Raw genomic sequence first — 23,022 nt, forward strand, 5'->3', positions numbered from 1 at the left:
AGAACAAGAAGAAGAAAACATCCTGCATTCGTCCATCCTTTCTCTCCTCTGGATCTGAGGTCCAGGAGGGAAACGCTGACCCACAAACGTACGTCAAACGGCAACTGATCGGCCCTTTGGGATTAATAAAGTTTTCTGATTTTGAATGAACCCATTAGAACTTTAATAAACACGGGTCGGGTAGCTCTGTAACCTCGTGTTAAAGGGATACTTCAGATCTTTAAGACATGGTTAGGTTGAGGAGATATAAGCAGTTAGCATCATGTGTAGAGAGGAGGGAAGCACAACCATCACAACCGTGTTGACATGGCAACATTCAGACTGTAATAATTATTGGCTCATTTACTTCCAGAGTCAGGAGTTTCCACTAATAAATATTCATCCTGAAGGATGGATCTCCCTGCAGGAGGTGACCTCCAGGAACGAGGCTGAAGATCAGACAAACAGTGATCATCGCATGATTTTCTAATTCTGTGAAAATCTGAAACTGCTTGGATGTTTGCCTAGTTATTAAAAAAGGGATACCAGAGTCAAATGTTTCATTTCTGTAATAAATGCCATATTTTGGAGGCTTTTGGATGTTTAAACTGCTGCATTTCAAAATGCTAAAGTGACCAGAGCTGTATGGTTTAAAATGTTGAAGATGGTTCTGACCTGCGCTGGTGTGCTTTCCTGTTTCCTTGCTGAGGCCTCCAGGTCTTCCTTCAGCCGCAGGATCTCTGCCTCCTTCTCCGCCAGAGCTGCCTGAAGCTCAGCCACTCTGGGAGAACTCCCGCCATCATTAACCTGGGACACAGTTCGTAGAAACACGTTAGAAATGTGCGTCATCGTAAGAATTTAGATCTATGGAGAAAACATTTAGATCCACATGATGAAGTTTACATGAACTGATGAATTCATATATTGTCTGGATTATTTCTTCCACTCATGATGGCAGCAAAACACATCAACATGTTTCAGATGTGAATAAATGCAGTTATTGTTCTGTTTAGTCCAGAAGCAGGGTCCGGTTCAGTTACAGCGTCGTTGTTCCTGGGTGGTTTTTCTTTTATTGTATTAGGAGGCAGGATTGGTGTCTGTGGGGCTTTGACTGCAGAAAAAAACATTTAAATACTTTTTATCATCACTCATCAACTCAATAAATGCCACAAAATACTGTGATAAACCCTTAGGTCCATTTATCGTCCATGCCCGGCTGGAATATTTGATCTTTTAACTGTTTTAATTGAAGTTAATTATGACAGAAACATGTACAAATCTAAACACTGGCTGAATGTCTGGTCCGGTCCGTAATCGACGTCTCCAACAAAGAACCATGAAAAGATTGTTTTATTCACCTGTTGCTGGACTTTCACACTTTTGGTTTTATTCCCCCAACAAACTGAAAGTTTTAGTTCTCCTGTTTTCAGTCTGCATCAGACATCAAGTATCTATTATTCATTTATAAGCAGAATCCCAGAAGGTGACTCTAATCTGACCAAATAAATAGGTGGCCACCAGAATCCAGGAGAGCCTCACATTTCACCGACATATAATAAAAACAGAAACCCTTGCTTCCCTGGTTCTATTCCCTGCTGTGCAACAATCTTTTTCCATTTCAGAACCATCTCCATTAAATAACAGACCTGCAGCCCGTGGCCGAGGCTCTGCTACTAAACCAACATCTTCCAAATGCTGCAGACCTCCACCACCTCCTAATCTATCTCCTCCTAATCAGGACCTTCAGATCACTTCTCTGTGATACAGTCTGGGCCCCAGTGGTAACTCCATCAGAAATGAACATGTCCAGGAAAAACTTGGGCCCCTAATAGGAGATAGTAGTAAAATCTCTGTGCTTATATGTGAAAGAAAGAAGAAAGTCAAAAGGATAAGAGACAGTAATAAAAAAATCAACAAAAGCCATAAACTGTCAGGTACAACCAGACACAGAGTTAATATCAATAACTAAGTCATATAAACTGGTTTTACTGAACATTAGATCTCTGTCAGGAAAATAATTTTTAATCAATGACTTCATTACTGACCACGATCTTGATGTTCTGTTTTTAACAGAAACATGGTTACATGAATTTAATGAAGCTGACATTCTGATAGAGGCGACGCCTCCAAACTACAGTTTTCTTTGTGAGAGCAGACAGCAAAGAAAAGGTGGAGGGGGGGCCACTTTGTTTAAAGATTTATTAGAGGGTAAAAAAGTATTTCTGGGGAAATTTGACTCTTTTGAATATTTGGCTCTCAAGGTAAAGAGCCCGGTCCGAACAATGTTCTTGAATATTTACAGGCCTCCTAAGTCCAAAACAAACTTTATCAGTGATTTTAATGAGCTTTTATCTGTGAAATGTGTTGATTATGACTGTTTAATTATTGTGGGAGACTTCAACATTTCACATGGACAATCCTGAAGACAGAAGTACAATAGATCTATGTGACACTCCAAAGAGACATGATAAGAAAACGTATCTTTAAGGACGGTGCTGCTGAAACCTTTAACCAGATTTACTTTTCTACCTCCACTTTGACCTGTAACACTGTAAATGAGCTGGTAGAAAACTTTCATTCTAAAATCTCAGACATCATTGATTCAATTGCTCCAATTAAAGTGAAAGTCGTTTCTGGGAAGAAAATGTCTCCATGTAGAAGTGCTCCACCAGTCAGAAGTGAAATAAAGGAGTGTCGAAAAGCTGAACGCAGGTGGAGAAAGACTGGACTCCAGGTTCACTATATTATCTATAAAGAGAGACTATACAGATATAACCTACAACTGAAAAATGCAAAGGAATCCTTCTTTTCTGAGATCATCAGCAAAAACATTAACAATGCTGGTGCATTATTTGCCACGGTTGACAGGTTAACAAACCATCCTGTAACTGTAGCATCTGAACTCCACTCTACCAGGGCCTGCAATTAATTTGTTAACTTCTTTACTGAAAAAACCCAAAAGATCAGAGGGGCAGTCAGAACATCCACGTCAACTCCAGGACCAATGTTGTCTCCAACTAGAACTGATTTTGACAAAATTTCCCAATTTCACCAAATAAACTATAAAATCTTAGAAGAAATCGTACAGCAACTAAGTTCTTCTTCCGGCTGTCTCGATCTTTTATCCACAGCTTTCCTTAAGAAAGCTTTGGCTGTAATAACATCTGATTTAACACAAATAATAAACACGTCCCTTTTGTCAGGTGTTTTCCTCCAGGCCCTAAAAACAGCAATTATCAAACCTCTATTGAAAAAGAACAACTTGGACAAGCTGCTAGTACAGAACTACAGGCCTATATCAAACCTCCCCTTCATCAGTAAGATTATTGAAAAAGCTGCGTTTCAGCAGTTAAACAACTTCCTAACAACGACCAACCGCTTCGATGTCTTCCAGTCAGGCTTCCTGCTCACCACAGTACAGAGACTGCTCTTGTCAAGGTGTTCAATGACATCCGTATAAATGCAGACTGTGGAAGAACCACGGTGCTGGTATTATTGGACCTTAGTGCAGCATTCGACACTGTTGATCACTCCATTTTATCAGAGCGCCTGAAAAACTGGGTCGGCCTTTCTGGTACAGCACTCAACTGGTTTAAATCCTACTTGAAGGACAGGGACTTTTTTGTGTCAGTAGGTAACTTTACATCAGAGACACAAAAATCACATGTGGCGTTCCCCAAGGGTCCATCTTAGGGCCCCTCCTATTCAATATCTACATGCTCCCCCTAACTCAGATTTTAATAAACAACAACATAAGTTATCATAACTATGCAGACGACACACAGCTATACGTTACGATGTCACCAGGTGACTATGAACCCATTCAAGCGCTTAGAAGAAATCAATGCATGGATGGGCCTAAATTATCTTCAGCTGAATCAAAACCAAACTGAAGTAATAATCTTTGGACCAAAGGAAGAGCATTTAAAAGTTAGCACACAGCTTCAGTTAATACAGCTAGAAACCACCAGTCAGGCTGGAAACCTGGGTGTAGTGATGGACTCAGACCTGAACCTTCAGAGGAACATAAAGACAGTAACAAGGTCGTCCTTCTATCACCTAAAGAACATCTCCAGGATTAAAGGACTAATGTCTCAGCAGGACCTTGAAAAACTAATTCATGCGTTCATCTTTAGTAGAATTGATTACGGCAACAGTGTCTTCACAGGTCTGCCTAAAAAGTGGATCAGACAGCTGCAGTTGATCCAGAACGCTGCTGCCCGCGTCCTCACTAGAACTAAGAAAGTGGAGCACATCGGCCCGGTTCTAAAGTCCTTACACTGGCTCCCTGTAGCTCAGAGAATAGAGTTTAAAATACTTCTGTTAGTCTATAAATCACTGAATAGCTTAGCACCAAAATACATTACAGACTTGTTGTCAGTGGATCAACCACCCAGACCTCTCAGGTCATCTCGCTCAAATCTACTCTGCAGAACCAGAACCATGTTGGCCTGGTCAACTCAGTATTCCTTTATACTATCATAATAATTATCATTATTCTAAGTCTAATAGTTATGTTGCTTTTTATTGTGACGTTCTGAATGGATTGAATGTACTTCACATGGTTTGTGTGGTGAGTCTTCCTGATAGAAATATGGGAGGAATATGAATATTCACACCAGTTATAACGGGGCTCAATGCAGAAGCTAGGCAGCACCAGTTAGATTTGAAACAGAAATTGCTAAATAATTTTTATTCCAGCTGAGGATGGTAATTCAGCTCCTACCATGTTAACGGCATTTAACCTTTGACCCTTCATTGTTGCCTGCACCTCAGACACTGAGATCTGTATTTCATGTTCAATGAATCTCCTGTCTCTTGCATTACTGACCGCCACCGTTGCCATGGTTATTTGGACACACGATGGGTGTCTTATGGTTATTTATATTACTTTGCATATATATTTAGGGGCGGCGACCGGGCGGTCCAAGCGCCACGTGCAGCTAGGCCCAATTCACCACAAATTGGATTCTATGTAGGCTGCGTGTGCGGTGATATGTCTACACCATGGTTTCCTTCATCTGAATTTTTCTGTGTGGCGCAAATTTCAGAACTTCTCGCTACCGCCAACCTTTGGCATGAAAGCTGTTTCTCTTTAGTACACGAGGCCCCTGGTGGGGAGCCAATCATCTGACTCAGGTGTGTTGGAGCAGGGATGCATTGGACTGTAGCTGTCCAGGACTGATTAACACTGTTAACTTTCTGAATGGTTCCTGTTTGAGGTAAAAACGTCCTCGGCACAGTTTCAGCAATTTAGTTCACAGTGACTGAGTTTCCAGTTGAGCAAATAAAGAAGATGGGAATGAAAACATGGAACTTTAAGGTGAGAGCTGTGGTTTACTTCCACCATACGCTGAATATTAATGACCAACATCTGATGGGGTAAACTGTCCGTTCAAGTCTGCTTTCAGATGGTTTACCTGCGTAGTGTGAGGAAAGAAACTGTGGTGCTACACTGACCTCTGGTGGTTGCTTTGTGCTTTGCTCCTGCAGCTCTTTAATGAGTCTATCTTTCTCTGCTTGGCTGGACAGGAGCTTCTGCAGTTGCACCTCCAAAGCAGCAACCAGCGTGTCCCTCTCCTTCCTCCAGTTCTCCATGGCCTTATCCTTCTCCACCAGCTTGGACTCCTGAGGAAGCAGAAGGAAATGTGTTTGGAAATATCTGGACCTTCGGATGTGTGGCTATCACTTCATTTCATCCTCTTACTAAGAGGCTCTGCTGACGAGAGTAGCGCTCTCTGTCTTCTGCAAACTTCCTCATTTCCTGATTCCTCTTGTGTTCTGCCTCCTTGGCTTGACCAATCAGAGACAGTTTCTCCTCCTGCCACTTCCTGCGTTCAGCCTGGTGTTTTTCCGTGAAGATCTGCAGGAAAACAAATCGTCTGTCCACCTGTTTTTCCTCTACAATCTAGGTTACATTATAATGGAAGATGTTAAATATTTGACAACACAACAAATGATTTCAGGTCTTCAGTTTCTACCTTTAAGCTCTCCTGAGCTTGTGAAGCTTCATCTTTGGCTAGTTTGAGGTCTTCTGATGGCCCGTCGGCTTCATGGGGAGGAGTTTCATTGTCCTGCTGCAGCAACTTGCTCTTCAGTTTCTCCACCTCTGAAACAGGTCAACACAAAGAAACCTGGTTCAGGATCTCTGCTGTGGACCAGTTCAGCGTTTCAGCGTGAATATTCAGGGGTTTTCCAGAACAAACGTTTTTAGATGATCCAATTGATTTTTCAGTTTCAACCACAGTTAAATCGTCGCTCATGAAGCAAATATGTTCTCTGGTTATGGTCCAACTGGGTCTAAACACTGCTGTGACTGCAGGTCGGTGCAATAAGACTGCAGCGCCATTGAAGCAACACGGCCGCAGTGCGTTGATGAAAGGTAAAACTATCCTTCACATTGTACTGAGAGTATCTGGAGCTGGTGTTGCACTGGTATCCTACCATATACAGATGTGGGGGTCTGAACGTGATGAAATGAAGCAGATGTTGTGTCACCTTAGATGTTCTCCCAGTTGGAACAGTTCCTGCGTATCAGGATAAATGGGGAGGAATTCATGGGGTCTCGCTGCGTCAGGACAGGGTGATGTCACTGTCTCACTGAATGAGCTCGACAGCGTTGCAGCTAAAAGGGGATCTCAGGGATTTCTTCCTTAACTTCTTACTTTAGCAACCTGATCCCAGAGGAGAATATGGGAGCGATTGGATAAAACGTTTTTGTTGTGGTTTTAGAACACCTGATCTTAAATCTCATCTCAGAACTGGACTTTAATCGGATCAGTTTAGTATTTTTGGGTAGCACCTCTAAATGACCAGTTTAAATGAGTCTGTTTTGTGTTCAAACCAGTTCAGACTTGCGAGGTCAGATGATTTATTGGCATGAATTATAATCTACCAATACTGCATCCAATCAGTGCTTTGCTCTGGTGACATAATGATGATGAATGTCATCTGATGTGCTGCGTAGCTCTAACTCCTTCACCGCTATGAATAAGACAACCAGAACTTGTTGTGTTTTTGGTGTTCCTCACCAGCAGAGAGCTCCTGGAGGAGACTCATCTTCTCATCAAGGACCTGCTCCATCTGCTCCTGCGTTTCCTCCTGCTCAGTCAAAGCCAGACGCATATCCTCCATCAGACGCTGCTTGGCATCAAGCTCTACAGATGAACAAACCAGTAACACAGCTGACCTGAACCAGTTTACATCTTCGAAGACAATGAGATACACTTTAATGTGGTTATTGCTGGGGGAGCAGGTCACCAGAATGGCTTCATAGAAAGTAAGACTTCCAGAGGTTTGTTAGAAAGACTGCTGAATCTTTTATCTACTTTAAAACAGTACATTTACCTAGACGCAATCCTCTGGGTTCTTTGCTGGTTTTCAGCACGGTAACGTCTAAAAAAAAGGTTTTAATAACATTCTAGAAAAAGAAACATTAATGGTGATAAAACTAAGACATTTTGAACAGATCTAACAGCAACTGACAGGGACTGAAGTGGGTTAAATATCTTTAGCCACAGAAACAAACTGATCTCATGATGGACTAACAGATAAATGTCTGACCTTTACAGGCCTTCTGGTAGAGCTGCAGAGTGGGATCAGATCTGGGGTCCGGTTGGTCCTGGAGAGAAAAGAAAAGTGGAGAGATTTTAGATTTCTAACGGGCAGAAAGGGAGGGCAGACCCGGCTGACGTCTTTAGAACTTTGTTCTGATGGAAACAGCAGTGGGTTTACCGTTCTGAGCTGCTGGATGGTTCTGTCTCTGTTGCTGAGGTCCGACTGAAGCTGTCTCTTGACTTTTTCCACATCAGTCAGCTTCTGCTTCAGAAGTTTCTCCTCTTCTCTCATGGATGAGATCTGGGAAGAAAACAAACCATCCAGTCCAGAACCAACACAAAGCGTCCCATTGTGCTCCGATTATGATCTGGGACAACTTCACTGGATCTGGTGGAGGTTCAGGTTCTCCATACACGGTCAGATATTCACAGACTATCAGCTACAGAAGTGCGGCAGAGGGCCTGGTAACTCTGGTTCATGATCATGAGTTTAGGAGCCTCCCCTTCCCAGCAGACGTTTCACAGAACGCCTTAGACTGACCAACATCCAGAACAATTAGAAGGTCCAAGGAACTCAGATCTAAGAAGGAGAACTGTCAGTTCACACAAGTGCAGAAAACCTTTTGGACCCAACTGTTAAGCATGGAGGTGGTAGTATCATGCTTAGGTCTGATTCACTAATTCACTCCATATTCTTCAGTATCACCTCAAATCATTAGCTAGGTGGTTGAAAGGTGGACACAGTTGGAGGTTCAAACAGAACTAAAGTCCCCAAACACACATCCAAACTGGTTCTGGACTGACTAAAGCGGGCCAACATTAAGAATCTGGACTATCCTTCCTGAAGCACTGACCTTGACCCTGTTGGTAACTACAAGAACAGCTCCAAACATTTCAATGACAATGAAAACTCAAAATTTAATGTCTCAAAAAAGGTCAATATTGTGAATAGGTTATAACATATTCATAGAAAGTTGAGTGGAAGGAAAAAGTGCACCACCAACAGGGACAACTGTTCCATTAAGCTATTCTAATCTTTTGGGTCTGCAAACCTCCGCCACCCATCGTAGGGTCACTGACCCCTTAGGAAAAAAAAAGTCCTGGATCTGGATCGTAATCCGGATCACCACCAACATTTAACGTATTCTTCCTTGGCCTGAGACACCTCTGTGGTAAAAACCTCCTAAGACCTTTTCTGTTTAAATGAACTCTACTAATCCTGCCCAGAAATATCAGCCAGAACCTTTCCAGAAGCTTGATGATGGCTACTCGAAGCATGTGGCTGTGGTGCATATTACCAACAGGCCTTCAACCAAACAGGGAGGGTGTGTGCACGATTTGAGCCTCTGTGAATCATTTTTATCTTCTGGATTAGAGGAAAGACCTCCGAGTGTTAAAACACATACCTCCTTCTGGACCTGCTGGATCTGCTTCTTGTAGTCGGCCAGCTTCTCTCGAAGGTCTGAGGAGTCGTCAACTTTCCTCTGAAGCTCCAGACTGAGGTTCTTCACTTTCTCTGCATCCTGCTGAGTGTTCTCCTTTAGCCTTGCAGAGGAAGACAGACCTTTAGCTCAGGTAAATGGTCCCTATCCTGACCTTTTAATGTAGAAGAAGGCCGGCAGCAGAAACAAGCAGGTAGTTGGGAAGAGATGAAGAAGCTGCTTCTGAGTAGAAGATTTATGTTTTGCTGTTAAGAACTGATGGTACCTGCTGATCTCCTCTGCCTTCTTCTCCAGCTCTGCATCCTTCTGAGCTATAGCTTCATGAGCCACAGCCAGCAGCTCCCGGCGCCTCTCTGCCTCTCTTTTCCGGGCTTCCTGAACTGCCTGACACTCCTCCTCTTCTCGCCGTTCCTTTGCTTCCTGCAGACTCTTCTGCAGAGATGTGACCTGTCGCTCTGCGTCCTGCAGCTTCTCCTGGAGCACTGCTTCTCTCTGAGCAGATGTCTCCATCTGTGCTAGCTTCTCCTCCATCTGTTTGTCCTTTTCTGTTATCATCTGCTCCATCTTAGAGGAAGCCTCTGTAGTTGTCTCCAGACTGGACAGCTTTTCTTTCAGAGATGTAATTTCACTCTGGAGATCAGCGTTTACTCTCTGTAGATCTTCAGCGCTGGATGAGATGGTTGCGTTGCTGAGCTGAGCTTCTTTGAAGTCATTCCTGAGTTTTTCTGCAGCTTCTTGCTGCTCTCTAAGCTTCTGCTTCAGTTCCTCCAGCAGTTTGATGGATTCAGCTTTTTGTTCATTCAGTTTCTGCTCCAACTTCTCCAGCTGCTGCTTCGATGAGACTTCCTGCTCTTGCAGCTTCTGACTGAGCTGCTGCACCTGCTGCTCTGAGGCTTGGGTTTTATTGTGAAGTTTCGCTTTCAGCAACTCAGCTTCCTGTTTGGAAGTCTGATGTTGGGATTGGAGCTGGGCTCTGAGTTCTTCCAACATCTCTTCTTGCTCCTGAACCTTCACTGTCTGCTGATCTGCTTCATGTTTGGATGTTTCTCGTTGGGAGTCGAGCTGGACTCTGAGTTCTTCCTCCTCTTTAAGCTTCTTATTCAGCTCTTCAACTTGTTGCTCTAAAGCAGCTCTGGTCTGTTTCAGTTTGTCTGTGACCTGGTCAGAACACAGATGTTGGTGTGTTACCTCCTTAAGCTCACGCTCCAGTTCCTGGATTCGTTTCTGCTTTGCGTCGTTGTTTTTCTTCTCCTCAGCCAGACTCTTCCTGAGCTCAGAGATTTCCTCTCTTAGCAGACTGATGACACCTTCAGAAGAACCTGATGTCTGCAGCTCCTGGTTTAGTCTCTGAACCTCTTGTGTCAGGATGTGGATCTGACAGGATTGATCCTGGATCTCCTTGGATTTTACGTCCAGCTCCGCCTCAGCAGCTTGGATTTGGGCCGAGTGGTTTTCAGCGCTCTGCGTCTGAGCCTCCAGTTTGTCAGTCAGATTTTTCTCCTGCTGCCGCCTCTGTTCTTTGTCCTGAACCAGCCTGCTGATCTCCTTCCTTTGCACCTCCAGAGCCGACCGGACCTCCTCCTTGCTTTGTTTTTCCTGTTCCAGCTGGGCTGTGGCCTCCTGATTGGCTCTCCTCTCAGCTTCCAGAGCAGCAGTAGCCTTTTCCCTCTCCTTTCGCTCCTCTTCAAGTGATGCCAGCAGCTCCTCTCCCTTCTTCCTCAGCTCCTCCAGAGCAGTGACAGCCTCCTCTCTTGCTTTCCTCTCCTCCTGTAAGGAAGCCAACGCCTCCTCTTTTCCCAACGTCTGGTACTCCAGAGCAGCAAGCATCTCTTCTCTTTTTGTCTTCTCCTCGTTAAGTGCAGCTAAAGCTTCCTGTGAAAACAACACAATCATTCCAACACAACAACACTTTCCTCTTGCTCTCGGTGGAAGACACACGCGTTTTCTCTCCCTCCCTCCCTGCTGATCCCTGCTTCTGCTTTTTGGAGTTGGTGGTTACCTGGCCTATCAGTGTTGACAGTCTAATGCTTGCAAACACACTCAGACTTACCGTACCCTTGCTGAATCTTTACTTATGTGTGTGTTGCTTACCCCTGCTGAGGTTTTTTGTACTGTTTCAGACTCTATTCTGCTAAGAATAGAGTCTGAATATGATTTTTTTTTCATCCTGTCTTACTTTATCTAAATGTGTGATTTCATAACTTTTCATAGATTTTTAGTTTTATCAGAATGATTACCAGCGGAAACCAAACATTATTAGTAATTTGGACTTTAGCTGCTCTTACACCAATGACCCAGCTTTCTTAGTTAGACTACAACGGACTGTTATTACTTAGTTCAACTTCAGTACCAGTCAAAGCAATATATTATTAGCACCTGAAAACGTTGATTAAAGCTGTTTTGAACCAGTGACTCAGCTTCACTTGTTAGAATTCAGTGGAATGATGAGACTATCAATATTATCATCTTCTTTTAGCAAAAGATGCTTTATTATTAAGAGTGGCTTGGAACCAATTTCTACCAGTAAACCCAGAAGGATTATTAATTATTATTACTCCCAAGGATTATTAGTGTCATTTGATTTGTTTTTCTGTGTCTGTATCTGTGTTTATTTTCTTTGTGATTGTATTGTAATTGTTCTTCCTCATGTACAGCGCTTTGGATGTCTTGTTACTGAAAAGCGCTATATAAATAAACTTACCTTTACCTAACAGAATATATACTTCAAACCTCCAGAAACGACCCGTCAGAACTTTGATGCCTCACACCAAAAGGAGTGTGGGAGGGAGTTTTCTAACAGAGCTACAGACCAACCTTCCAGTCGGCCTTCTGAGGTAGCAGAGAACATCCTTCCTGTTCAGTGATCAGCGTTCTTACAACGTCTGCTTGTTAAAATGTTTACTGATCTTCTGCTGAATGCAGATAAAGCAGAATGACCAGTTTAAGTCCTGTAGGACTTCAGGTGCCACCAGATGCTGTTGGTTGCAGGACCTGTTGCATTATTGGGGGTGCCTTCACACTGGATAAAGACCAGGCTATACCAGGAAATAATAACTGATATTATTTCTGCAGGGTGTTGGGGAGGTCTTAATGAAGACACAGCAGGGTCATCATATGGATGTTCAGTCCTGCAGGGTCTGGATCATGCATTAAACCTCTGTAAGAAGGTGGGAGTGGCAGCATATACACGATGCTCCATCTGGACCCGTGGGAGGAGGCGTGGGAAAATGTTGGGCATACTTGGTAGAACCGTCAAGGAAACATGCTGCTGAACTACAAAACCTGATGGAAACACAGGAGAACATCTGAAGTTCTGTGCCTCTGAGACGCAGCACATAAAATGAAAAAGGTTTTCTGGGTTTGCAAGCATGTTCTGATGAATTCATTTTTCATCAAATGTGGAGGCTGCCCTTTGAATCCGGGTCAGAATCTAAGATCCGGTTCTCCTCCGATTGCAGTAAGACCCTGCTTTGTATCATAATTATTTATCCTGAGTGGCAGAGTTCTGGTGTACCTCAGGAATCGGATGATTCAGACAGCTGTACAGTGATCTGTACGAACTGGCAGCCATGCCAGCCTGATAGCTTATCTCTACATCCTGAACGGCATTCAGCTTTCTATCTGTAAACTTCTGTGGAAGGCTGGCAGAACAGAACCTTTCAACAACAATCCATACGCTTCCCACGCTCCTCACAGAGAGAAACAGATGGTGTTACCGTGGTCTGAATATCTGAGCTGGATCCAGCTGAGGACATCTTCTTAGTCAGATTCTTGAAAATCTCCAGCCTCCGTTCAGCTCGCTCCTCCAGGATTTCTTTCTCCCTGACCAGGCGCTCCCTGACAGACAGACACAAACATTCAGGTTTCGCTACTTCCAGGACAGACAGACCTCTCATGAGTCCAGCCAATCATGTTGCTTCTACAGCGCTTTAGAGAACAGAACAAAAACAGAAAGCATCTCACTCGTAGTCTCTCCGCATGTTGGAGAAAAGCTCTGAGAACTCTCTGCTGACTTCCTCTCTGACTTGAGTCTCCAGGAGCAGATTCTCTGCTCGCTCCTTCTTCAGATGGAGCTGCAGCTCCTTCGACAGCGCCACCTGTCTCTGAAGAACAGAACACAAAGAAAAATAAAAGAGGAATTTTAACTCATTGATGGGCAAAAATGTAAAGTTCTACAAATGATAAAATAAAAATCCAGAATCAGTTTGGATCCGAGGAATGAGGTCATTTTGTTTATCAGTTATGGTCCACATGATATATATCATATATCAGAGCTTCGACTGTAGTGATGGGTCATAAGATCTATGAACAAAGAAGATCCCACTAAGTTTTTCAATAGTATTTATCATCACTATAATTGTTATCCAGTAAGATAACAGGAGCTGAGTGCAAAGTGAGCTGGAGGGCAGGTTATGGGGGAACCTGGACCTGCAGAAACCTGTAGGACTGACTGTGGTCAAGTGGAGGACGGACTGGAGCCCCTCTGGAACCAGCTGCTGGGATAACAGTGCTGAAGAGGAAGCTGCTGTTCTGAATCACTGTTATTCTGACCAAAACACATCCAAAAAAATGTAAATATGTTGCCGACTTCATCCAGGAATCCATCAGGTGGATTCTCTTTAGGAAACGTTTGGACATTCTTTAAAAAAGAAATCATAAAAGGATGCTTCGCTGACCTCATGCACCCTTTTACTGACAATGATTTCATCGCTTTCATCACTCTCTCTATCATCCGTCTGATCCATGGTGTCCTCCATGAGACTGGCTTCCTCCTCATCCTCCTGAACAGAAGACAGTAAAATCCAGCTAAATCAGGACGACTCAGGCTTCAGCAGTCACACAATGTTCATCCTACCTGAACATCTTCAAGACTGGTTTCCCAGCCAGTCAGGGAGCTGCTGCTGCTGCTCATCACGGTCTTCCTGCCAGAGGTTCGGCTGAAGGAGGAGTCACTGCAGGAAGCCTGAGGAACGATGGGGATGGGCCTGGAGATCAGAACGACCACCTGAAGTTCCACAAGAACAAGAAACATCATTCATTTCATCATTAACAACAGGTTTAACAACGAATTGTCCCTCGAACGGAGAAAACTGACAGTTTAATTAACAAAAGGTGGAAAGTAACAAAAATCACTTTGTTAAAATAAGAGCAGATGCCTCATCAGGCCATTTGTGAATCTGTAGCGACTTTATTCTGGTGGATTAAACGCTCCACGTCAGGAAGACGAAGATAGATCGGTTGTAGTTTTTTTCCCAGCCGAGAAAACTGCATGAAATGATTATGTTTTAGTGTGGATCCAGGTTGGTTGTGTTGCCACGTTTAGTTGCTGTTGTTTTACACTAAATAACTCTCCGTTTTCAGTTTAAATCCAAAGTGTTCCCACAGAGCAGCTGTGAAACCAATGCTAACTCAACTAGCGTTTGTCTGGCTTGCTACTCCTCATGGGGTTCTCACGCTACACTCCGAGGTTCCTAACGGGACCGAGCGCCTGGCGAGTACCTGACGCAAGAATCCACTCCGCCCTACGCTAAACGAGAAGGGGAGAGGAGGACTGGGTCGAGACCGATGCACCAGAGTGAAACCTTTTGTCTTGTCATCCAGTCTCTTTAGTAGAAAGAGAGGAAGAAACAAGTAAAACAAACAGAAATTATTAAGCTCATTTTAATTCATGATGCCATTAATTGATTGATTGCTTATTGCAACAGACCTAGCTTTCAGTGCCAACAGTAATGCGCCTGGTTACTGATAAATCCTGCTCATTTTAATACTTGCAACTAGAAGATGGTGGAAATGCAAAATGGGCCGCAGCATAAGAAGTCAGTTAATCTCAGTTCTTGTTCTGAAGTTCTTGAAATTATATCGCTGCAGAATCTGCCGGAAGCGAATAAAAACGTGATTGACGTACTCATCATTTCTGATTGGTTGGGCTCCTCAGTACTACATTACATCTAATTTGCTGACCCAGAACGTTCGCCGAGAACCACTGAAGGCACCCAAAGTGGAACACGTTTGAGAATCGGGGGTCTCTGGGAACATTTATGCAGCTTTTCTGAACACCTTGAGATGCATCACTATGGGACACTATGCAGCATCCAGCTGCACCGTTTTACGTCATTTTCAGCAGGTATTTCCAACCTTGTGGGAGGAGCAACCAACTGAATCCTGATGAAACAATCACCCAAGGAATAAAAAGGAAATGTGCTGAACTGTAACACAACAAGGAGCCGAGGATCCGTCTCTGGACCTATGGTTTGTAGCCGGTGTTTGGCAGCCCCTGAGGACAGACACAGGAAGGGTTGACAAACCTTCCGCGCCACGGCTGAGAATTTAAGGACGTTGAGAGTCTCGTCGTACATGGAGGCACACTGGTTGATGTTGACGATCATGCAGGCTCTGCCTCGGCCACAGAAAAAGCCCTGCAGGTAGTGGGTCAGCTTACTTTCCCTGAAGGGAACGTGCTGCAGAAGCCTGATGGAAGGAGACAAAAAGCTGCTGACTAAAACGTAGCAAAACAAACCTGGAAGAGTGAAGAAAATTAGGACTAAACTAGAAAACCCGTTGGCAGAAACACTTCAAGAACTAGTGTCATTATTGTCTCACTTGGTCTGCTGGTTGTGTCGCAGAGCTTTGATACATTTCCCTAAGATGAGCAGCGAGGTGTTGATGTTTCCAGCTTCCTTCAGACGCTCTCCTTTATTCTGAGTCTTGGCACATCGCTCCGACCCGGCCAGGTCACAGAGACACAACCTACAGGACAGTATGTTCAAAACTCCATCCTGAGACGCTGGACCGGGCGGCTCAACGGTCACACTAATCCTAACAACCTGGCGCTGTACTCACTCGCTGATGCTGTGGACTCTTGGAGGCTCAATTTCCTCTACAGTCAAAATCCGAATGGAGAAAATACTGTGACTGCAACAAAAGAACCAGACCCTTAAACAACTCCTAGGAGGAACCAGCACCAAACTGAACTTTCAGCTGTTCCTCACCTCCTGCTGGAGAGCTGGTTAAGTCGAGTGGAGGAGAAGCTCTGGTTCCTCCTCCCCAGTTTAACCACTTTATACGCCTCTTCAGCGCTGTTCACCTGAACCCAGCGCAGATCTAAACAAGGAAACCAAAACCGAAAAACTTATGACATAATCCCTCTGAGGTATGACATCATTAAATCATTCAACTGCTCCACCGGTCTGACCTTTGACAAAGGCGTTGCCCTTCACGTCCTGCGACAGCCGCAGTGCGGCCCTTCTCGGGGCTCCGCTGGGGGCCACCTCCAGGAGGTCGTGAATGTTCTCGTTGTAGATTTCACAGAAGGAAACCCACACAGAGAACTTAGTGTTTGGTTTGAACTTCAAGCTGATTTCATCTTCAGCTGCTGCATTTGTCCCCATCACGGTGGAGCCTGCAAGGAACACAGAGGTCCTAAAACAGCTGCAGAGCACTTCAGAGAACAGGAAATAAACCTAACATGTTACTAAAACAATCAGAAAGTGCTGCTAAATGAAATAAATAAAAAACAAGGAGATTAAAAATGTCAAACTAACCTTCAAGCAAAGTCTGGTTGGTCATGTTCAGCAGGCTGATATTAGACTTCTCATTCTGAAATACACACAGTCATTTACAACATCCAGCACCAAGCAACCACCAGGGGGCAGCACTACCAAGGCAGGTCAACACAAGAACAAGACTTGTTCGTCTGTCTGGAGTCAACAAACCTCGGCAGACATGAACATTTTTTTATAACTGTATTTTAAGAATATTTATCTGAATTTCTCTCGGAAATATGAAAATTTATTTAAAAAATTACGTTGATGACTAAACAGCAGGAATACAATTTAGTTTATTTATACAGCAGTGATTTCCTACAAATGTCTCAGGGAACAAATAAAAAACTAATTTATATACAGAAATATACATTTATATTAACAGATATAAATTGTATTACATAAAGCAGTGCAGTCGGGTTCAGCTTAAAGACTGCATCCTAGTTGAAATGAACGTTCTCCGTTATTAAATGGACAGAAACGTTGCATCATTGATGCTGTGAAGATCAAATATTACAGATTCATGTTAAACATCTCATGGATTCATTCACATAATTACACACATTTTAGACATTAGCCACCAAACAAGAACAGAGTGAAGCATAAATAATACCAGAACTATAAAATTATTTCCAAACCAAAACAGAACAGTTCATTTTACTCCATCTACACCACCATGGTGAGAAGCTGCTCCCACAGCTCACCTCTTTGAACTGCTTCAGCAGGTTCTTTTTGAACAGCGCCTCCTGCGCCTGCTGTTCCCGGTTCAGGACCGTGAACTCCCTGCAGCGGTGAGGTTTGACACCCAGTCCCTGGAAAACGTGATCATGGATGCTGCTGAAGATCACATGGAGAGACCGGGGCAGGATTCCAGCTTCACAATCTGGACCTTCAGCAGCAGAAACAGACTGAAAAGTCAGGTCTAAAATCATTTTCCTCATAACATCTAAACCCTACAAGCAGCAGGTTTTTCATCCTGGGGTTGTGTTGTACCTAAGAACGTAAAGGTCTTGCCGGAGTTAGTGACTCCGTAGGTGAAAACCAGAGAGTTTCCTCCTTCCAGAACATCTTTGACCAGATCTTTGACGGTGCCTTCAAACAGCTCGTTTTGTGTTGTTTCTGGACCGTAAACCTTTTAGAGGCAGAACTGTCAACAAGTAGCATGGATTTCCTGATCATCTCCCAGTCAAACACTCACCTTAGAGAACTGGAATCGCTGGCCAGTCTGTGGAAGGGATTGATCACTGCTGAGTCTGGCCAATAGGGACAAACTGGGAGGCTTCAGAAGAACTGTATCTGGGGTTTCCATGGTAACACAGTCCTGCAACAAACACAAACAATTTCACAACACGCTCTGCGTGATCTGTTGCATGTCTTTCAGATGACATGAGGACCTCTACCTGTGACTCTCCACCGCTGCTCTCTGCTGAGCTGAAGGGTCTGATTCTGAGGTAAACCTGGAGGTGTTCTTTACTCTTCATGCAGGAATGCTGCAGAACAAAAACCAGTCAGTGAAGAACAGAACAGCTGTTGGACTGAGATTAAAACCTCTTCCCTAAAACAGAAAGCAGCGCACTCTGCTGGACACTGCAGGCATTACACATGAGCGAAGCTAATTCAATGCTCCAGATGTTTGCCTAGGATGAGGGTAAATGAATAAAACGGAGGCATGGTCATAGTTCAGTTCTTCTCAGGCCGCTGCAGAAATACAACATGAGTCCACCTCATGGCCCAACAGCTTACAGAACCATTTCATGATTGATAACTCTCAGAATTCATCTTCTGTATAAATCCATCAGTATCTCACAGCCAAGGGAACTAATTTTATTACACTAAAAGCATAAAACCCAAATCAGCAGACCTCCACCACCGTGCTTGAGAGCTGGTATGATGTATCCGTGCATCTCTACTTTGGTCTCATCTCTCCAAAAAACAAACACTGATCCAGAAGTCTTGCGCTTCATTCAGGCGTGGTTCTGCCATCTGAAGACGATGCAGCTGTTCATCACCAGTCAATCAACAAATCTGACCAGCAGCTCCTGTCAGCTGCTTCCCTCTTAAATCCCAATGAAAGCAGCGATGTGGATCTGGTTCAGATCTGGTGTTTGCTAAATTCAGTGATGTTTATAACAAGCGTACGTCTACTATGAGAACAACTGGAGAACAATGAACTGCAGATAATAACAGGAGGCATGTTGAGACTCAATACTTTGCTATCAAACAGGTCCGTCTGACCTGTGGTTCTGGTAAGATGCTGAAGTCTGATGAGAGCTCACTGTTCCCATCTTCAATGTGACTGCGTTGGTCAGACTTGTTTAGGCAGGAGTCAGTCATTTTCTACAAACACAAGAGAACAAAAGCATCTTAAAACAGACAAATGATCCAACAAGTCAAGGTAACAAACATGGTGCCAATTATTGTGGGAAACATCATTTGAAACATTTCAGTTCATTTATTCCATAATGATTTGAATCTTTTCTTTCTAGTTCATTTAGCATATTTCAGGCTTTGACATTGCTGATCTGGAAAAGGTTGTGATCATCTCCGAGGCCTTCTGTGGCAGGATGATAGGAGGCATCGTAAGGACTTTCTAGTTTTAACCAAAGCAGGAGCTGTGTTTGCTTTCTGAGCACAAAGCTGAGCTTGTTCCTAATCCAGACTGGATTAGGAACAAGCTGGCAGCAGCTTATCTCTCATCCTGGTGGTGGTGTTCATGTACAGGATCTTCAGGTTTAGTTGAGGAGAGAAGGGTGTCTGGTTCAGCCTAGGTTACTGTCAACATTTTATAATATGGAGTTCGTGCACCTGACCTGTTTAAAAACGAACTTGGAAACCAAAGTCTTTGCCAGAATTAAGCATAGTTATGCTGAAATATGTACTGCAGGCCAGAACCAGTCTCTGCTTCAAGAGGGGTTCTTGGTGTCTTGTTAGGACTAGTGGCAAATGAAGTAGATCAAGATAGATGGATCAAGGAAGTAGTTGAGCAGAAAGGTAAAGGATTTACTGGCCCATCTTATCGCCTGATAAGATATGGATCACGACGAGAAGAACAACATCCTGGCTACAAATTAGGGATGCACCATATTGGATTTTTGACTGATATCCGCTATGTTGATATTTTACAACTCATTTGGTCTATAACCAATATTGATGCAGATATTTTCCCCCTATTCCTACTTACAGAGACTTTTCCCCATGTAGTGGAAGGAAAATACTGCATTATTCTGCATACCCTTTGTTAAATTGGCCTGCTGCTAAATGCAGGTGTAAAAAATACCTCAACCTGCATTGTGTACATGTCAAACTTATTTGTAACATTTGTTCTCCCTGGGACTAACATAATTCTCAAAAACAATACAAATTAAATGTGGCAATTTTTACAAATAACTACGTACAAAACCTCTGTTCTCAAGCAACATGTGAAAAGTGTATCACTAGTAGTGCATTAGTAGCCAGATCTGATTCACAGACAGCTGCTTACATTAAACAGGAACTGAAAACAGAAGTCCAATATGTAGGTATACTCAAATAAACTCAATCCTCAACGAAATCTTGTCTGTGCAAACAAAATCAAAAGTGCAAAATAAAACGTTCAGCCTTTCTCAGAACATAGGCCTCTCATCTGGGCTCTCTTCCATTTCCTACCAACATTTGTAAAGAGAATATGATTCTGCAGTCGTTGGTGGATCAGAGATGGACAAGAAGCTGAGTACAGGAAGGTGGTGGACCACTTTGTGGCATGGTGTGGAAACAATCATCTCATTTTGAACGTGACTAAAACAAAGGAGATGATTGTAGATTTTAAGAGAAACAGGAATAAGTCAAAAACTATTTCTATCATGGGAGAAGAAGTGGAGATGGTGGAGGAGTATAAATACCTCGGTGTTCACCTGGACAACAGACTAGAGTGGAGATGCAACTGTGAAGCCATCTACAAGAAGGGACAGAGCAGACTGTACTTCTTGAGGAAGCTTAGGTCCTTTGCTGTTTGCAGCAAGATGCTGCATATCTTCTATAAGTCTGTTGTGGAAAGTGTGATCTCTTCTCCATCATCTGCTGGGGAAGCAGCATCAGAACCAGGGACTTAAAAAGCTCAACAAGCTGATAAAAAAGGCTGGTTCTGTTCTGGGGACTCCTCTGGAACCTCTGGAGATCATTGTGGAAAGACGGATTCTTCATAAAATGAAGAACATTATGGAGAACCCTGAGCATCCTCTTCATGAGACTGTCCTACAACAACAGAGTGTCTTCAGTCAGAGGCTTCTTCAGATCTGCTGTAAGACGGACCTACAGGAGATCCTTCCTGCCCACAGCCATCAGCATCTACAACGACTCTTTGAAGAAACCTTCATAATATGAGCTACAATAACATTTAATTTCCCTTTGGGATGAATAAAGTATTTTTGAATTGAATTGAATGATTTGCCAAACAACGTGCACTACATATCAACAACAGGTGAAGACCCAAGAAACAAGACAGCCTGTCATTAAAGTCCTTTAAAAAAGCCTGAAAGACTGACAGACATACATGTAGGTCCAGCTTATAAATCCAGAGTGAGAGGAAAACCTCCTCCCCTCCAGAAACACAAACTGCAACAAGATGGTAAGAAATATTGGGTATTAATATCGGCCCAGTTTTACTTATCGGACTGATACGTTAAAAAAATGACTAATATCTACTATCGATGTGACTGCCGATATATCGTGCATCCCTCCAACAAACAGCTGAAATGAACTGCATATGTAGAGTGGCCATGCTCTACCATCATCTGGAAGAGCTTGGAGAAGAGCTGCTGCTCCTCCATATCGAAAGGAGGAGGTCCAAGTATCTGATCCCTCCCTCTGGAAGTTTCCCAGACACATCCCATTAGAAATGTCCTCCTGTCCCTAAGAAAGAGCCAAAACTCACTGGAAATACTTCTGGACTGGTAATGCTTTAGGATTACTGAGACAATGGATGCATAGGTGGAATATTTCAAAATTACACGGACTTCTGGCCTCTGATGATAAATATAGCAAATAACAGATCTAATGTAGGTGGAAAAGACACTCTTTGACAGGTCGATGGTCATATTTGGATCCAGTTTCTTATTATTCTGACAGTTTCTTTGTTAGTGAAATCTGAACCAAAAGATTACGTTTAATGACCTGGTAAAACAGATATGATTCCTATAAATACATAAACAGCAGATATTATGAAAATGAAAAACAAACACTAAACGGTAGAAGTCCACTGCCTTCATGATATCAATTCCTTAAAAACTGACCAGAACGTTTCTTTTCTTTCGACGCGTTTCAATGACCAGAGAAATAAAATCCTTGTCTTTTAGTCTTGAATTACCATAACTCCGCCCCAAAACTGTCCTAAACCGTGTAAAACATATAATTGTGATCGTTAGTTGTTTTTATGTTTGTTACCTTTCAAAATTTAAACCCAGACGTGGAATTTTCTCCCTGACGACGTGAAGCCGTGTCACCTATCAACCAACGGCTAAACATGCTAACTAAAGACGGCTAAAACTCCGGTAAATGTAAAGACAACCGACCCATCTTTCTCAGTCCCACTGCGGGAAAACTCATAAAAATACTCACCGAGCAGGTTTACATACAGAGCATTCAAATAAAAACAAAAGATAACTTGTTTTTCCGTTTTAAAGCGACATGCTAATTGACGTCGAGCTAAATCACAACAAACAGTCGCGGTTCTTCGTTTAAAAGCGTCCAATCGCGTGCAAGCAAACCAAAAGCTGCGCATGCGTTATGGCTGTGTGGCGTTCAGGAACAAAATATGAGCTCGGAATGTGAAGAAAATGACAGGAAAGTAAACGTCACACCAGAGTAACTTTAATCCTGATGTTAAACATCCTATCACTAACAAATGTGAATAAATTATGTGTTTTAACAACTCCAGGCAGTTTAGAAGGTACGAATGTCCATTGGTCATTGCGATAATAATACCAACCATTGCTCTGCCGTTGAGCTCTGGATTGCAGCGTGTATTTTTTATAGTTCTTTAGAAGTTACAGAAAAGAGAGGATATTTTTAGATGTCAGACAATATAAATTCATACACAAAATCTGTAATCATAAGTACCTTGTACGTAACGACCTCTCCTGTGTAAGTGTTTAATAATTAAACTACATTATAAATATTATGCATTTTGATCACAATTGTAAAATTTTCTTTTTAAATATTATAATTCCTTATTTGTAACAACGAATAATTTCTAACAAGTGTGATAACTTGCTTATGAGGTATTACATTATATTATCCATCCATTTTTTATGCACATTTTATCCACATAGTGTCATGGAGGACTGACTATGTTATTCATTCATTCATTTTTCATTCATTCATTCATGAATGATTATATTATATTGCCAAATAAAATGCATTGTTCGGAAATATATTATAACACTTAAAGATATAATTTTCATGTTCCCAGCACCTGATTTAGTTGTTATATGCAGCTTGAAATTATTAATAAAGATAACAGATAAATAA

The 23,022-nt window shown here is 42.8% G+C and overlaps 1 protein-coding gene across 9 annotated transcripts in view; it reads right to left on the reverse strand.

Moving 5' to 3' along the window:
- Positions 1–22,248, reverse strand: part of kif20ba (kinesin family member 20Ba) — a 48,768-nt gene extending 26,520 nt beyond the window's left edge. For 3 of the 9 annotated variants that reach the window (XM_047351209.1, XM_047351207.1, XM_047351205.1), the window contains exons 1-26: positions 21,786–21,909; positions 21,282–21,405; positions 18,754–18,855; positions 17,919–18,008; positions 17,717–17,839; positions 17,512–17,650; positions 17,223–17,407; positions 16,519–16,573; positions 16,170–16,376; positions 15,967–16,078; positions 15,818–15,889; positions 15,578–15,724; positions 15,283–15,445; positions 13,833–13,982; positions 13,654–13,758; positions 12,941–13,080; positions 12,694–12,814; positions 9,243–10,849; positions 8,942–9,080; positions 7,714–7,836; positions 7,543–7,600; positions 7,011–7,136; positions 5,961–6,088; positions 5,687–5,842; positions 5,440–5,607; positions 655–786 (exon numbers count right to left, since the gene is read on the reverse strand). In XM_047351209.1, coding sequence (XP_047207165.1) covers positions 655–786; positions 5,440–5,607; positions 5,687–5,842; positions 5,961–6,088; positions 7,011–7,136; positions 7,543–7,600; positions 7,714–7,836; positions 8,942–9,080; positions 9,243–10,849; positions 12,694–12,814; positions 12,941–13,080; positions 13,654–13,758; positions 13,833–13,982; positions 15,283–15,445; positions 15,578–15,724; positions 15,818–15,889; positions 15,967–16,078; positions 16,170–16,376; positions 16,519–16,573; positions 17,223–17,407; positions 17,512–17,650; positions 17,717–17,839; positions 17,919–18,008; positions 18,754–18,855; positions 21,282–21,386 — 4,653 coding nt within the window. In that variant the 5' untranslated portion in view covers positions 21,387–21,405; positions 21,786–21,909. The other 6 variants (XM_047351214.1, XM_047351213.1, XM_047351206.1 and 3 more) reach the window with 5 other exon arrangements.
- Positions 22,249–23,022: the final 774 nt, after the last annotated feature.

Source organism: Girardinichthys multiradiatus, chromosome 22, assembly GCF_021462225.1.
Source record: "Girardinichthys multiradiatus isolate DD_20200921_A chromosome 22, DD_fGirMul_XY1, whole genome shotgun sequence".
NCBI lineage: Eukaryota > Metazoa > Chordata > Actinopteri > Cyprinodontiformes > Goodeidae > Girardinichthys > Girardinichthys multiradiatus.